An 18128-nucleotide genomic window follows, 5' to 3' on the forward strand; every position below is an offset into this window, starting at 1 on the left:
TCACACACCGCTCGTAAAAATGTTTTCATTCATTTATGTCCGATAAGACTTTTCCCCATAAAACTTTACCTTTCTAATCAGCCATGTAATAAGATTTTAAGCTATATTGTTCTTATCAGGTAGCTGAGGACGCAGCTGCTTGTAAAGGGTTATGTTTCTTACTACACATGCACACAGTCAGCACCGACGGTGTGTATACTTCCACTGTATGAGCACACCAGACTCCAACTGTGTGCCCAGCATATTTTCTCATCTCTTCTATTAGCAAAGTAGATCTACATTAGTCTGTGCCATTTAGGATAATGTGAGACCTGTCCCTACACCATGCTTTACATAAGACAACATTTTCAAATGACAAATGTGACAAAAAAGGGAAAAACTAAAACAAGAGTACAATACCAGACATGTAATCATACACAGCCATAATAAGACCCAACATACCACTCTTCACGCCAATGGAGGAACCAAGCGCCTCAAATTGTTCTGAAATCTGAAATGCTAATTCTCGTGTTGGTGTGAGAACCAATGCATACAGTCTCTGCGGGTTTTCCAGCAATGTCTGAAGGATAGGTAATGCAAAGGCTCCAGTCTTCCCTGACCCAGTCTCTGCCAGACCAATAATGTCTCGACCTGAATAAAGTGTTAAAAAAAGAAGAGATGGGAAGAAAATATTTGATGAGCAATGAGTATGATTAATTCTCAACAATAAGAAGGACAAGTCAAAGAACCATGGAGAAATCACAGGATGGACAGAAGTGATAATGATGTACATATGAAAACATGGAAACAAAATATCTTCATTTATCCAGTACGGATGCTAATGCGGGCGTCACACGGTACGATATATCGGGCGATATGTCGTCGGGGTCACGTCGGTAGTGACGCACTTCCGGCATCGTCTGATAAATCGTACCGCGTGACAGCGATGATCGAGAAGAAATACTCACCTTCTAGTTCATCGTTAACACGTCGCTCACTTTTAAAAAAATAGTCCGTCAGGTTGTTCATCGTTCCCATGGCAGCACACATCGCTCCGTGTGACACCCCGGGAACGATGAACACAGCTTACCTGCGTCCCGCCGGCAATGCGGAAGGAAGGAGGTGGGCGGGATGTTTACGTCCCGCTCATCTCCGCCCCTCCGCTTCTATTGGCCGGCTGCCGTGACGTCGCTGTGACGCCGAACGTCCCTCCCCCTTCAGGAAGTGGACGTTCGCCACCCACAGCGAGGTCACCCGGGAGGTAAGTACGTGTGACGGGGGTTAACGACTTTGTACGACACGGGCAACTAATTGCTCGAGCAATCGCACGATAGATCATACAGTGTGAAGCCCGCATTAGTGTCTCGTGTAGAAATCACTGATGTCATTTATGGTCATCTGAGGAAAATTCTGCCACCCCGAATGCATTTCTGCAAATCATCAAGATCCACTGCTGGCAGCTCCATATTAATTCTCAACCAGTGACATTCCAGATGAGCTTAATGGGAGACAAGTCTAAAAGCCCTGCGGGCCATGGAAGCAGGATTAGGCCATGTATTCACAGAAGCACAAGCCAACATGCATTCCTGGCATTGGTATTATTAGACTAAAGCGGGCTTTACACGCTACGATTTCGCTACAGCGATCTCGTTGGGGGGTCACGGAATTTGTGACGCAAATCCGGCCGCTGTAGCGATCTCGTTGTGTGTCACTCCTAGGAGGGATTTTGGATCGTTGCAAATACGTCTAAAATCGCTCCTCGTTGACATGGGGGTCCTCTCCCAATTATCGCTGCTGTCGCTGGGGCGAAGTTGATCCTCGTCCCTGCGGCAGCACACATCGCTACGTGTGATGCGGATGGAAGGTGGTGGGCGGGATGTTTGTTCCGCTCATCTCCGCCCCTCCGCTTTCATTGGGCGGCCGCTTAGTGACGTCGCTGTGACGCCGAACGGACCGCCCCCGTAGAAAGGAGGCGGTACGCCGGTCACAGCGACGTTGCAGGGCAGGTAAATACGTGTGATGGGGGTGCACAATTTTGTGCGCGACAGGCAGCGATATGCCCCTTTCGCACAAACGATGGGGGCGGGTCTCATGCTAGCGATATCGGGACCGATATCGTAGCATGTAAAGCCACCCTTAAACACTTCCAAAGCAGACAATCTCTGTAAAGGAAATCTGTCACCAGGCTTTTGCATTTTGCCTGCTAACACTTCAGTACTTGCAGCAGAAATAACTGCACAAATACTTAAAATGTGAACATACCCCAAGAGGACAACTGATGCGGCAATTGTTTTTGTAAAGAGACAAACTTCAAAGTTTGAGCTTTGCAGTGAGATGAGAGCTAAGTGTCAGTCATCACACTGGTAACGTGCCCTTTAATTTAGTCCCTTCATGACCTTGGACATACCTTTATGTCCAAGGTCGTGTCTGTCCCTTTAATGCCTATGTCAGCTGATCTGATCAGCCAACATGTGCAGCCAACAGGCGCGGCAGACTCGCAGATCCACTCAAGCCTGTTAACCAGTTAATTCCTGCCATCAATCTCTTACAGTGGGATTTAGCAAGCACCGATGGAGAGCATGTCATTCCTCGACCCCATCAGCAGCCACATGGTGCTGATGGGTTGTCATGATAGCTACAGGTCGGCTGAGTACCCATTACTGTCATGACATAGTTCCGGTGAATGTGAATGTCGGCATTCTTGGGAGATCTGCATTTCTGCTTTACAGAATGATGCAGAAGCAGAAGCAATCAGACTGTCAGCTTCACATGCCCTTCAGTAGTAAAAACAACAAAGGGTAAAAAAATAAATAAATAAATAAAAAAAAATAAAAAAGCCCACAAAAGTTCAAATCACCCCCCTTTTGCCCCACTGAAAATAAGAATTAAAAATATAAAAAAAAGAGAATTTTGTTACTTACCGTAAATTCTTTTTCTTATAGTTCCGTATTGGGAGACCCAGACCATGGGTGTATAGCTTCTGCCTCCGGAGGACACACAAAGTACTACACTTAAAAGTGTAGCTCCTCCCTCTGAGCTTATACACCCCCTGGTAGCCAGTCCTAGCCAGTTTAGTGCAAAAGCTGAAGGAGAATAGCCACCCACAAGTAGAACCGAGTAAGAACCGGAACAACCGGAGACTCTGTCCATGACAACAGCCGGTGATAACACACGGAACAAGAAAATTGCCAACAGGCAACAGGGAGGGAGCTGGGTCTCCCAATACGGAACTATAAGAAAAATAATTTATGGTAAGTAACAAAATTCTCTTTTTCTTTATCGTTCCTTTGTGAGACCCAGACCATGGGTGGGAATAAACAGAAAAAAACTAAGAAGTAGGCGGAGCCTAACTTCACAAGTGGGCGACAGCCGCCTGAAGGACGCGTCTGCCCAAGCTCGCACTTGGTAGTGCTTCGAAAAGGTATGCAGGCTAGTCCAAGTAGCAGCCTGACAGACTTGTTGAGCCGTAGCCTGGTGCCTAAAAGCCCAAGAGGCACCGACAGCTCTGGTCGAGTGTGCTTTGATCCCCGGCGGGGGAGGCACCTGAGTACTCTGGTTGGCGTCTGAAATGGTCGATCTAATCCAACGGGCCAAGGCCGGCTTAGAAGCAGAGAGACCCTTGCGCCGCCCTGTGGTTAGCACAAAAAGAGAGGTGCACCGCCTAAGCGCAGCGGTGCGAGACACATAAATCCGGAGAGCACGCACCAGATCTAGAGTATGCAGCGCTTTCTCAAAGCGATGAACAGGGGCCGGACAGAAGGAAGGCAAGGAAATATCCTGGTTAAGGTGGAAGGGAGAGACCACCTTAGGAAGAAAGTCCGGGGTCGGACGGAGAACTACCTAGTCTTGGTGAAAAACCAAAAAAGGTGACTCCGAGGAGAGCGCAGCCAAATCAGAGACTCTCCTGAGAGAAGTTATGGCAACTAGAAAGGCCACCTTTTGAGAAAGACGATACAAAGAAACCTCCCTAAGGGGCTCGAAAGGGGGTTTCTGCAATACCGTGAGGACCAAGTTAAGGTCCCAGGGATCCAAGGGCCGCAGATAAGGCGGAATGATGTGAGACGCACCTTGCATGAAGGTGCGGACCTGAGCCAGCCGGGCGAGACGCCGCTGGAACAGCACTGATAGAGCTGAGACTTGTCCCTTGAGAGAGTTGAGGGACAGTCCTAGCTGCAGATCGGACTGTAAAAAAGACAGAAGGGTCGGCAACGAGAATGGCCAAGGAGAATGGCCGGAAGAGCGACACCAGGACAGGAAAATTTTCCAAGTCCTGTGATAGATCTTGACGGAGGAAGACTTACGGGCCCGAGTCATAGTGGAGATGACTTCAGGAGGAATACCAGAAGCCGTCAAAATCCAGGACTCAAGAGCCACGCCGTCAATTTGAGTGCCGCAGAATTCGGGCGGAAAAAATGGACCTTGCGAGAGCAGGTCTGGACGGTCCGGAAGATGCCACGGCATCTCCACGGACAGTTGGAGCAGGTCCGGATACCAAGCTCGCCTGGGCCAGTCCGGTGCAATGAGGATGACTCAACGACCCTCCATTCTGATCTTGCGCAGGACTCTGGGCAAGAGAGCTAGAGGAAGAAACACGTAGGACAGACGAAACTGGGACCAGTCTTGAACCAGAGCGTCCGCGGCGAAGGCCTGAGGATCGTGGGAGCGAGCCACGTAAACCGGAACCTTGTTGTTGTGACGGGATGCCATTAGGTCCACGTCCGGAGTGCCCCACTTGCGGCAGATTGACTGAAACACTGCCGGGTGCAGGGACCACTCGCCACCGTCCACGGATTGACGGCTGAAAATCTGCCTCCCAGTTTTCTACGTCAGGGATGTGGACTGCGGATATGGTGGACTTGGAGTCCTCCGCCCATTGAAGAATGCGTTGGACCTCCAACATTGCCAGGCGGCTGCGTGTCCCGCTTGGTGATTGATGTAGGCAACCGCTGTCGCGTTGTCTGACTGGACTCGAATGTGCCTGCCTGCCAACAGGTGGTGAAAGGCTAGGAGAGCTAGAAGCACAGCTCTGGTTTCCAGCACATTGATTAAAAGGGCTGACTCGGACGGAGTCCAAGTGCCCTGTGCTCTGTGGTGGAGATGTACCGCTCCCCAGCCGGATAGGCTGGCATCCGTGGTGAGAATCACCCAGGACGGAGTCAGGAAGGAGCGCCCTTGGGACAGGGAGAGGGGTCGAAGCCACCACTGAAGAGAGCTCCTGGTCCGTGGCGACAGAGCCACTAACCTCTGTAAGGAGGAAGGCCGCTTGTCCCAACAGCTGAGAATGTCCAGCTGCAGAGGACGCAGATGGAACTGGGCAAAGGGAACCGCCTCCATGGAGGCCACCATTTGACCCAGCACCTGCATCAGGCGCCTGAGGGAATAACGGCGGGGCCTCAGGAGAGAGCGCACCGCTAGCCGGAGAGACTGCTGTTTGAATAAGGGCAACTTCACAAGTGCCGGCAAAGTCTCGAACTGCATCCCTAGGTACGCGAGACTCTGGGTCGGAGTCAGAGTGGATTTGGGAAGATTGACAATCCACCCGAATTTGGCTAGGGTGGCGAGAGTGAGCGAAACACTCCGCTGACAGTCTGCGCTGGATGGACCCTTGACCAGAAGGTCGTCCAGATAAGGAAGCACTGCTAAGCCCTGGAGGTGCAGGACCGCAATCACTGCCGCCATGACCTTGGTGAATACCCGAGGGGCCGTGGCTAACCCGAAGGGGAGAGCCACGAATTGGAAAAGATCCTCTCCTATCGCAAAATGTAACCAACGCTGATGTGACACTGCGATTGGCACATGTAGATAGGCATCTCTGATGTCGATGGACACCAGGAAATCCCCTTGGGTCATAGAGGCAATGACTGATCGCAGAGACTCCATGCGAAAATGCCGCACCCGGACATGCTTGTTGAGAAGCTTGAGATCCAGGATGGGCCGGAAGGTAACATCCTTTTTTGGAACTAGGAAGAGATTTGAGTAAAAACCTCTGAACCGTTCCTGAGCGGGAACTGGGACAATCACTCCGTTTGCCTGCAAGGACGCCACGGCCTGCGAGAAGGCGGCGGCCTTGGAGCAGGGGGGAGTTGAGAGAAAAAATCTGTTTGGCGGGCTGGAAGAGAATTCTATCCTGTAGCCGTGAGATATGAGGTCTCTCACCCACTGATCGGAGACTTGCTTTAACCAAGCGTCGCCAAAGTGGGAGAGCCTGCCACCGACTAAGGACGTGGCTGGAGCGGGCCGAGAGTAATGAGGAAGCTGCCTTAGTGGCAGAACCTCCTGCGGTCTTCTGCGGACGCGCTTTTGGGCGCCAGTTGGATTTCTGATCCTTGGCTGAGTTAGCGGACGAGGCGGAAGGCTTAGAGGATGACCAGTTGGAGGAACGAAAGGAACGAAACCTCGATTGATTCCTACCCTGGGCGGGTTTCCTGGTCTTGGTTTGTGGCATGGAAGTACTCTTCCTGCCAGTAGTTTCTTTAATGATTTCATCCAGCTGTTCACCAAACAGCCGTGAACCAGCAAAAGGGAGCCCAGCAAGAAACTTCTTGGAAGAAGCATCTGCCTTCCACTCTCGAAGCCACAAAATCCTGCGGATAACAAGAGAATTAGCTGAAGCCACCGCAGTGCGGTGAGCAGCCTCTAGCATGGCAGACATGGCATAAGATGAAAAAGCTGAAGCCTGAGCAGTTAAGGTAACCATCTCACGCATAGATTCCTTGGTGAGGGAATGCATCTCCTCTAGAGAAGCAGAGATGGCTTTGAGAGCCCACACTGCTGCAAAAGTCGGGGAAAACGCGGCCCCCACAGCTTCATACACAGATTTGGCCAGAAGGTCAATCTGACGGTCAGTGGAATCCTTAAATGAGGTGCCGTCAGCCACCGACACAACGGTCCGGGCTGAGAGCCTAGACACCGGAGGGTCTACCTTTGGGGAGTGAGACCACTCCTTGACCACCTCAGGTGGAAATGGAAACCGGTCATCAGAACCACGCTTTGGAAAGCGTTTGTCAGGGCAGGCCCTGGGTTTGGTCACAGCGGTCTGAAAACTGGAGTGGTTAAAGAACACACTCTTTACTCTCTTAGGCGAGGTAAACTGATGTTTTTCTGCCAGAGAGGGTTGCTCCTCTGACACTGGCGGATTGAGATCCAGCACAGAATTAATAGAAGCAATCAAATCACTAAGATCTGAGTCACCCTCAGAGAAATCGAAGGGATACATAGCCTCCGAGCCCCCAGAGAGGGCATCCTCCTCATCTTGAGAGTCAGCTCTTGAGACAGAGCCGTGGGATGGGGAGGGGGAGGAAACCCTGCGCCTTCTCTTAGAAGGACGGAGTCTGGGATCAGATGATGAATCCTCCGTGAGCTCCGATGGACGGAGGCCAGAGGATAGGAATCCTCTGTCAAGAGTATTAGAGGCACCCTGTGAGGGGGGCTGATGCATATTCATCAAAGTCCTGGACAAAAGTCCCATGGACTCAGCAAATGACTGGGATATGGACCTAGAAAAGGACTCTACCCAGGCCGGGGGTTCAGTCACAGGTGCAGCAGCAGCCTGAGAGACCACTGGGGGTGAGACTCCAGGCTCTGGCACCGCCAAGTTAGAGCAACCATGACAGTGTGGATAAATGCTCGGCTCAGGCAGCAGGAGCTTACATGCAGTGCATGCAGAATAAAGCTTTGGAGCCTTGCTCCTTGTGTGAGACATGCTGCTGGAGTGGGGGCTTTGCAGAGAATGAACCCCAGGGAGAATATACAGAGGTCCACAACCGGAGACCGGCTGTGGCTTACCAGACCGCTGAGCGCGGTGTTGTGTGCCCTCCAGATCCCGAAGCCCGGTCCTCCAGTCGCAGGACCTCAGCAGAGATGCAGAATGCAGGATGTCCCAGAGTAGAGTGAACTCTGCCTGAGAAACTAGGGGGCGTTTCTATAAAAGAGCGGGAACTGGAGGGCTATAGAGACCTGAAGGGAAGGAGGGACGCCCCAGCAGTGGGGAGTGTCCCTCTTCAGTGTAGAACGGCCGCCGGGAGGAGCCGAACCTGTCCCTCTGCATGAGTGACATGCGAGGGCAGGAAAATGAAACTAGGCCTCCGGCGCAGCCGGGGCCTAAATTTAAGCGGCGAGGCCGACAAGCAGGCACCATCGGCGCGGTTCTCAGGCAAAAGCTAGAGAACCCGCCGGAAAAGTTAAAACAATCACATACAGCATACTCTCCCCTTACAATAAAGAACCGGGACCCCCAACATAAACGTCTCAGGTACTTAGCTGCTGAGACGCAGGCCATGTCCCTGGGGATGAGTGCTCCGGTCCAACAGAATCCTCAAGGGGCTGTGGATGGAGACCGGACTCCTGCCAGGCATGGAGACCGTGCTGGCTCCCACTTCAAGCCAGAGCCCAGAAGGGATGGTGAAGGAGCGCGGCATGTAAGGCTGCAGCCTTGTAAATCAACCTTAACAACACCGCCGACACAGTGGGGTGAGAAGGGACATGCCGGGAGTCCAGACATGGACCCGCTTTTCTTCAAACTCTTTCCAAAAGTCAAACAAATCAGATGAGAATGCATGTGTGGATGTATGCCTCCTGACACAAAGCAATAAACTGGCTAGGACTGGCTACCAGAGGGTGTATAAGCTCAGAGGGAGGAGCTACACTTTTAAGTGTAGTACTTTGTGTGTCCTCTGGAGGCAGAAGCTAAACACCCATGGTCTGGGTCTCCCAAAGGAACGATAAAGAAAAATACATATCACACTCCTCCGCTGAGCTCACACAGAACCACACACATCATCACACTCCTCCGCTGAGCTCACACAGCACCACACACATCACACTCCTCCGCTGAGCTCACACAGCACCACACACCATCACACTCCTCCGCTGAGCTCACACAGCACCACACAGATTATCACATTCCTCCGCTGAGCTCACACAGCACCACACAGATTATCACATTCCTCCGCTGAGCTCACACAGCACCACACACCATCACACTCCTCCGCTGAGCTCACACAGCACCACACACATTATCACATTCCTCCGCTGAGCTCATACAGCACCGCACACATCACACTCCTCTGCTGAGCTCATACAGCACCACACACATCATCACACTCCTCCGCTGAGCTCACGTCACCGCACACATTATCACACTCCTCTGCTGAGCTCACACAGCACCACACAGATTATCACATTTCTCCGCTGAGCTCACACAGCACCACACACCATCACACTCCTCCGCTGAGCTCACACAGCACCACACACATTATCACATTCCTCCGCTGAGCTCATACAGCACCGCACACATCACACTCCTCTGCTGAGCTCATACAGCACCACACACATCATCACACTCCTCCGCTGAGCTCATACAGCACCACACTCCTCCACTGAGCTCACACAGCACCACACACATCACACTCCTCCGCTGAGCTCACACAGCACCACACACATTATCACATTCCTCCGCTGAGCACACACAGCACCATATACATTATCACACTCCTCCGCTGAGCTCACACAGCACCATATACATTATCTCACTCCTCCGCTGAGCTCACACAGCACCGCACACATTATCTCACTCCTCCGCTGAGCTCACACAGCACCACACACATTATCTCACTCCTCCGCTGAGCTCACACAGCACCACACACATTATCTCACTCCTCCGCTGAGCTCATACAGCACCACACACATCATCACACTCCTCCGCTGAGCTCACGTCACCGCACACATCACACTCCTTCGCTGAGCTCAGTACAGTACCATACACATTATCACACTCCTCCGCTGAGCTCAGTACAGTGCCATACACATTATCACACTCCTCTGCTGAGCTCAGTACAGTACCATACACATTATCACATTCCTCTGCTGAGCTCAGTACAGTACCATACACATTATCACACTCCTCCGCTGAGCTCAGTACAGTACCATACACATTATCACACTCCTCCGCTGAGCTCACACAGCACCATATACGTTATCACACTCCTCCGCTGAGCTCAGTACAGTACCATATATGTTATCACATTCCTCCGCTGAGCTCAGTACAGTTTGGTAGTTTAGCTATAACATACCTTGAAGGGCTACAGGAATTGCCTCTACCTGAATCTTGGTTGGTTGTTTCCATCCAAGTTGTTCACACGTTTCACTTAAAACATCTGTTACTCCCTGAAATAGACATAAGATTACATACTATTGCTATAGGAGCCATATATTTAAGGATTCAAAAGATAATCCACACTGAAAATAACTCCGAGCTCTTAATAAATAAAAAAAAAGTGTTTACTTAATGCAATATTACAAAAAGTGTATGTATCTGTCATGAGCGCTTCCAACCTAGTGCTGTATGAGGTATATACAGGTTACGTGATCAGACGCAGAGGATGCCTCTAGGACAAGCGAGAACACCATTAAAAAGCAGTTTAGCCCCTCAGATGTGGGAGTCAAAGCAAACAAGGTAAAAAAAGGGGAGACTGAAAAAGAGAGCACTATATTTTTCAATCCAATGTGCCCCCCAGAGTACAATATAAAGGGGCTGATCAGTTGCTATGCCAACCTTAGGCCTAACAGAGGCTTCCATGTCTGCCAGATAGCCTAAAAGAAGGGAATTTTGTTTACTTACCGTAAATTCCTTTTCTTCTAGCTCCAATTGGGAGACCCAGACACTTGGGTGTATAGCTATGCCTCCGGAGGCCACACAAAGTATTACACTAAAAGTGTAACGCCCCTCCCCTTCTGCCTATACACCCCCCGTGCATCACGGGCTCCTCAGTTTTGGTGCAAAAGCAAGAAGGAGGAAAAAATTATAAATTGGTTTAAAATAAATTCAATCCGAAGGAATATCGGAGAACTGAAACCATTCAACATGAACAACATGTGTACACAAAGAACAACAGCCCGAAGGGAACAGGGGCGGGTGCTGGGTCTCCCAATTGGAGCTAGAAGAAAAGGAATTTACGGTAAGTAAACAAAATTCCCTTCTTCTTTGTCGCTCCATTGGGAGACCCAGACAATTGGGACGTCCAAAAGCAGTCCCTGGGTGGGTAAATAATACCTCATAATAGAGCCGTAAACGGCTCCGTCCTACAGGTGGGCAACCGCCGCCTGAAGGACTCGCCTACCTAGGCTGGCATCTGCCGAAGCATAGGTATGCACCTGATAGTGTGTGCAGGCTCGACCAGGTAGCCGCCTGACACACCTGCTGAGCCGTAGCCTGGTGCCGCAAGGCCCAGGACGCCCCCACGGCCCTGGTAGAATGGGCCTTCAGCCCTAAGGGAACCGGAAGCCCCGAGGAACGATAAGCTTCGAGAATTGGTTCCTTGATCCACCGAGCCAGGGTTGATTTGGAAGCTTGTGACCCTTTACGCTGGCCAGCGACAAGGACAAAGAGTGCATCCGAGCGGCGCCGTACGAGAAATGTAGAATCTGAGTGCTCTCACCAGATCTAACAAGTGCAAATCCTTTTCACATTGGTGAACTGGATGAGGACAAAAAGAGGGTAAGGAGATATCCTGATTGAGATGAAAGGGGGATACCACCTTAGGGAGAAATTCCGGAACCGGACGCAGAACCACCTTGTCCTGGTGAAACACCAGGAAAGGGGCTTTGCACGACAACGCTGCTAGCTCAGACACTCTCCGAAGTGAAGTGACTGCTACTAGGAAGACCACTTTCTGCGAAAGGCGTGAGAGAGAAATATCCCTCATTGGCTCGAACGGTGGTTTCTGAAGAGCCATCAGCACCCTGTTCAGATTCCAGGGTTCTAACGGACGCTTGTAAGGAGGGACGATGTGACAAACCCCCTGCAGGAACGTGCGTACCTGTGGAAGTCTGGCTAGGCGCTTCTGAAAAAACACAGAGAGCGCAGAGACTTGTCCCTTAAGGGAGCCGAGCGACAAACCCTTTTCCAATCCGGATTGAAGGAAGGACAGAAAAGTGGGCAAGGTAAATGGCCAGGGAGAAAAACCCTGAGCAGAGCACCACGACAGGAATATCTTCCACGTCCTGTGGTAGATCTTGGCGGACGTTGGTTTCCTAGCCTGTCTCATAGTGGCAATGACCTCTTGGGATAACCCTGAAGACGCTAGGATCCAGGACTCAATGGCCACACAGTCAGGTTGAGGGCCGCAGAATTCAGATGGAAAAACGGCCCTTGAGACAGCAAGTCTGGTCGGTCTGGTAGTGCCCACGGTTGGCCGACCGTGAGATGCCACAGATCCGGGTACCACGACCTCCTCGGCCAGTCTGGAGTGACGAGGATGGTGCGGCGGCAGTCGGCCCTGATCTTGCGTAACACTCTGGGCAACAGTGCCAGAGGAGGAAACACATAAGGGAGTTGAAACTGCGACCAATCCTGAACTAAGGCGTCTGCCGCCAGAGCTCTGTGATCTTGAGACCGTGCCATGAATGTCGGGACCTTGTTGTTGTGCCGGGACGCCATTAGGTCGACGTCCGGCATGCCCCAGCGGCAACAGATCTCCTGAAACACGTCCGGGTGAAGGGACCATTCCCCTGCGTCCATGCCCTGGCGACTGAGAAAGTCTGCTTCCCAGTTTTCTACGCCCGGGATGTGAACTGCGGATATGGTGAAGGCTGTGGCTTCCACCCACAGCAGAATCCGCCGGACTTCATGGAAGGCTTGCCGACTGCGTGTCCCGCCTTGGTGGTTGATGTATGCCACCGCTGTGGAGTTGTCCGACTGAATTCGGATCTGTTTGCCTTCCAGCCACGGCTGGAACGCCTTTAGGGCAAGATACACTGCCCTTATCTCCAGAACATTGATCTGAAGGGAGGACTCTGTCTGAGTCCAAGAGCCCTGAGCCCTGTGGTGGAGAAAGACCGCTCCCCACCCTGACAGGCTCGCGTCCGTCGTGACCACCGCCCAGGATGGGGGCAGGAAGGATTTCCCCTTCGACAGAGAAGTGGGGAGAAGCCACCACTGAAGGGAAGCCTTGGCTGCCCGCGAAAGGGAGACGTTCCTGTCGAGGGACGTCGACTTCCTGTCCCATTTGCGGAGAATGTCCCATTGAAGTGGGCGCAGATGAAACTGCGCAAAAGGAACTGCCTCCATTGCTGCCACCATCTTCCCTAGGAAGTGCATGAGGCGCCTCAGGGGGTGTGACTGGCCTTGAAGGAGAGATTGCACCCCTGTCTGTAGTGAACGCTGTTTGTTCAGCGGAAGCTTCACTATCGCTGAGAGAGTATGAAACTCCATGCCAAGATATGTCAGTGATTGGACCGGTGTCAGATTTGACTTTGGAAAATTGATGATCCACCCGAAACTCTGGAGAGTCTCCAGAGCGATGTTCAGGCTGTGTTGGCATGCCACTCGAGAGGGTGCCTTGACAAGCAGATCGTCTAAGTAAGGGATCACCGAGTGTCCCTGAGAGTGTAGGATTGCCACCACTGTTGCCATAACCTTGGTGAAGACCCGTGGGGCTGTCGCCAGGCCAAAAGGCAGTGCCACGAACTGAAGGTGTTCGTCCCCTATGGCGAAACGCAGGAAGCGCTGATGCTCTGGTGCAATCGGTACGTGGAGATAAGCATCTTTGATGTCGATTGATGCTAGGAAGTCTCCTTGGGACATTGAGGCGATGACGGAGCGATTCCATCCGGAACCGCCTGGTTTTCACATGCTTGTTGAGCAGTTTTAGGTCCAGAACAGGACGGAAGGATCCGTCCTTTTTTGGCACCACGAACAAGTTGGAGTAAAAACCGTGACCCCGTTGCTGAGGAGGAACAGGGATCACCACTCCTTCCGCCTTCAGAGTGCACACCGCCTGCAGAAGAGCATCGGCTCTTTCGGGGGGCGGAGATGTTCTGAAGAAACGAGTCGGAGGACGAGAGCTGAACTCTATCCTGTAACCTTGAGATAGAATGTCTCTCACCCATCGGTCTTTTACCTGTGGCAGCCAGGCGTCGCAAAAGCGGGAGAGCCTGCCACCGACCGAGGATGCGGTTTGAGGAGGCCGAAAGTCATGAGGAGGCCGCTTTGGGAGCGGCTCCTCCGGCGGTCTTTTTAGGACGTGACTTAGACCGCCATGCATCGGAGTTCCTCTGATCTTTCTGAGGCCTTTTGGACGAGGAGAATTGAGACCTGCCCGCGGTCCGAAAGGACCGAAACCTCGATTGTACCTTCCGTGGTTGAGGTCTGTTTGGTCTGGACTGGGGTAAGGATGAGTCCTTTCCCTTGGATTGTTTAATGATTTCATCCAATCGCTCACCAAACAAACGGTCGCCAGACAATGGCAAACCGGTTAAGAACTTTTTGGAAGCAGAGTCTGCCTTCCATTCACGTAGCCACATGGCCCTGCGGACTACCACCGAATTGGCGGATGCTACCGCCGTACGGCTCGCAGAGTCCAGGATAGCATTAATGGCGTAGGACGCAAACGCCGACGCCTGAGAGGTTAAGGACACGACTTGCGGGGCAGATGTACGAGTGACTGTATTAATCTGCGCCTGACAAGCTGAGATAGCTTGGAGTGCCCATACGGCTGCGAATGCTGGAGCAAAAGACGCGCCGATAGCTTCATAGATGGATTTCAACCATAGTTCCATCTGTCTGTCAGTGGCATCTTTGAGCGAAGCCCCATCTTCCACTGCAACTATGGATCTAGCCGCCAGTCTGGAGATTGGAGGATCCACCTTAGGACACAGAGTCCAGCCCTTGACAACATCAGGGGGGGAAGGGATAACGTGTATCCTTAAGGCGCTTGGAAAAACGCTTGTCTGGACAGTCTCGGTTTTTCTGGACTGCCTCTCTGAAGTCAGAGTGATCCAGAAACGTACTCAATGTACGCTTGGGAAACCTGAAACGGAATTTCTCCTGAGAAGCTGACTCCTCAGTTATAGGAGCTGGGGGAGAAATATCCAACACCTGATTGATGGTCGCTATAAGTTCATTCACTACAGCGTCACCTTCAGGTCTATCAAGGTTGAGAGCGGCTTCAGGATCAGAATCCTGATCTGTTACCTCCGCTTCATCCTCCAGAGAGTCCTGCTGAGACCCTGAACAGTGTGATGAGGTGGAGGGAATTTCCCAGCGAGCCCGCTTAGGCGGCCTGGGACTGCGGTCCGTGTCAGAGACCTCACCCTGGGACCTATGGGTCACCCCAGGGGCACTTTGCTGTTCCAATTGAGGGGGACCAGGGGTCAAAGATTGAACAGTGCCCGGGGCCTGAATCACCGGTCTGGACTGTAAGGCTTCTAGTATTTTAGCAGACCATTTATCCATACTCTCAGACAGTTTGTCAGCAAAAGCTGCAAACTCCGTCCCTGTCACCTGGACAGTGGTAGCAGGTGGTTCCACCTGGGTGAGGGTCAGTGGAACCTGCCGGTAGTATAGCTGCACATGAGGTACAGGTTGCAAAGTACGCCTGTGCTTTGGCACCCTTGCTCTTTGCGGACGACATGCTGTTGTCTCCTTTGAGAACAATCCAGGAGGGTATATAGCCAAAAATCAACAGAGCGACCGTACAGTGCAAATGTATAGCCTATAAGCCTATATATATATATATATACACTTCGGCACTCAGTGGGGCCAGCACCACAGGTGCTGCTTACCGACCGCACAGAGCGGTTGTGTGATCACCAGATTCCCTGCCTGGGTCTCCCTGTGTTGTCTCTCCTCTCCAGCGTCTGAATCGCTGACAGGAATGGCTGCCGGCGTTCTGTGGGGAGGAGGGGACCGTGGGCGTGCCCAAGAAAGTGCGGGAATCTAGTGCCCCAGTGTACTGAGTGAGGGGGGAGGAGGATACTATGTATGCTCCAGCCCTCAGCGCTGACGATGTGTGCAGCGTCCCGCCCTTCCCCTGACTGGCAGGCCTGTGGGCGGGAATATGCGATACTAGGCCGCAGAAGCCGGGGACTAAAGTTATAAGCGCGGCCGGCAATAAGCGCGGCCGCGCGGTAGTCCCCGGCGCACTAACACACCCAGCAGTGCTGCAATGTGTATGGCACAAGCGCTCCATGCGCGGTCCCCATGGGGACACAGAGTACCTCATAGTAGCAGGGCCTTGTCCCTGACGATACCCAGCTCCTATCCAGCAGATTCCCAGGGGCTGCGGAGGGAGCACGGTCCCAGTGCCTGGAGACCGATCCGGATCCCACTTCACCCAGAGCCCATTAAGGGATGGGGAAGGAAAACAGCATGTGGCTCCTGCCTGTGTACCCGCAATGGGTACCTCAACCTTAACAACACCGCCGACAAAGTGGGGTGAGAAGGGAGCATGCTGGGGGCCCTGTTATGGGCCCTCTTTTCTTCCATCCGACCTAGTCAGCAGCTGCTGCTGACTAAGCTGTGGAGCTTATGCGTGGATGTCAGCCTCCTTCGCACAAAGCATAAAAACTGAGGAGCCCGTGATGCACGGGGGGTGTATAGGCAGAAGGGGAGGGGCGTTACACTTTTAGTGTAATACTTTGTGTGGCCTCCGGAGGCATAGCTATACACCCAAGTGTCTGGGTCTCCCAATGGAGCGACAAAGAAGACAAGGTTATGTGCCCACGGGACAAACTACCCGCAGATTTATCTGGATTTTCAAGATAAATCCACAGGTTCTAGCAAGTACAGACACTCCCCATGTTAACCTATGGAATTTGGGGAGTGAATTATCAATGGTGCGGTATGTGCGGCTGCGGAATATGCTGCAGATATCCCGCAGCCGCGTGTAACTGCATGTCAATTATTCATGCGGAAATATCTGCGGAATTCCCGCTCCTCCACTATGGAGATAGAGGGTAGGACATCCGCAAGTATTTCCACACTTGTCCCGCAGGTTTACCGCAACAAAAATGCTCGAATCCCGCAGCAATGGATAGCTTCTGGATTCCAGGGAGCAGCTGCGGGAATCCTGCGGACATACCTGAGGAAATATCCATGGGTACGTTGTCCCATGGGCACATAGCCTTAGATTATGCCCATGGCAGGACCTAACAGGCTGCTGTCAGCAAGCAATCAAAAGACTACCGTAATAAGTGGGACTAATAAGCATGGTTTTAAAATATGTATTTTAGATGGTTATGCTTTTAGCGAAGAAGAAAAAAAATAACAGCAAGAAAACATCCAGAAAACTTTTGCATCTGTAACAACCAGCACAAAAAAATTATTTCAAAATTTACTCCAGTGATTCCCATGAGGAAAATAAATGACAAACAATGGTAGAATTACTATATTTATTCATCCTGCCTCACAAAGTATTAAGGCCCGTGCCCACGATCAGTGTTGTCAGCTTTTTGCAGGCAGGGCGTTTTTACCAGGGCTGTGGAGTCGGTAAGCCAACCATCCGACTCCCTCATACAGTTGAAACCAGAAATTTCCCTTCACTCTGTATAAAGACACATCCGCAGGTTTTTCTCAGTATCTGACATGAAATCAGAATAAAACTTTCACACTTTAGGTCAATCAGGAACCAAAATCTAATATATAAAGCTGAGCGCGAGTGTGTGTGTGTCTGTGTCTATGTCTCCCATAAAAGGAATCCGCACCGTCGCATTTACAGTCACAAAATTTTGCAGACACCTCATGTGACTCAGGGAACGTCATAGACTGTGTTTTGAGGGGAAATTTAACCCCGCACTTTACAGTTATTTGCCAAAAAACTGGTTGCATGAAAGTCAATGGAGCTGGGAGCTACAGGTCATTAATAGCAGCTCTGATTGGTTGCTATAGGCAACGAAGGACATTCTTAGTATAAGAGCTTATGTGTGAGGGTAATATTATATCGGTGGAGACAGGCAGACGGGGGAAGCAAAGCAGCAGACAGGGAGACAGAGAGGAGAGAGACAGCTACTATCCTGGGCAACGCTACTTATTTATATTTGCCAAACGCCAGAATATTGAGAGAGAACGTTCTAAGGCATTTTTATTACTTTCTGCAAAGTCAAAAGTCCCTCCATGCCATTAGCATTTGGTTCCATTGCCCTGTCACTGTATGACTTGTGTCAAATGTTTTGGATATCCTTCCACATTTTTCTCACAATACTTGGTAGGAAGTGGGGCCCATTCCTCCTGACAGATCTGGTGTAACTGAGCCATTTTTGTAGGTCACCTTGCTCGCACCTGCCTTTTCAGCTTTGCCCATACATTTTCAATAGGATTGTGATAATATATATTTATTTACTTATATAGCACTATTAATTCCATAGCGCTTTAC

At 51.4% G+C, this 18128-nt stretch overlaps 1 protein-coding gene across 2 annotated transcripts in view; it reads right to left on the reverse strand.

Moving 5' to 3' along the window:
- Positions 1 to 18128, reverse strand: part of DDX47 (DEAD-box helicase 47) — a 271876-nt gene that overhangs the window by 244468 nt on the left and 9280 nt on the right. For both annotated transcript variants that reach the window (XM_075321937.1, XM_075321936.1), the window contains exons 2-3: positions 10050 to 10143; positions 442 to 630 (exon numbers count right to left, since the gene is read on the reverse strand). In XM_075321937.1, coding sequence (XP_075178052.1) covers positions 442 to 630; positions 10050 to 10143 — 283 coding nt within the window. The remainder of the gene's footprint in view (positions 1 to 441; positions 631 to 10049; positions 10144 to 18128) is intronic.

The sequence above is a fragment of the Anomaloglossus baeobatrachus genome, chromosome 8 (genome assembly GCF_048569485.1).
Source record: "Anomaloglossus baeobatrachus isolate aAnoBae1 chromosome 8, aAnoBae1.hap1, whole genome shotgun sequence".
NCBI classification, from domain to species: Eukaryota; Metazoa; Chordata; class Amphibia; order Anura; family Aromobatidae; genus Anomaloglossus; species Anomaloglossus baeobatrachus.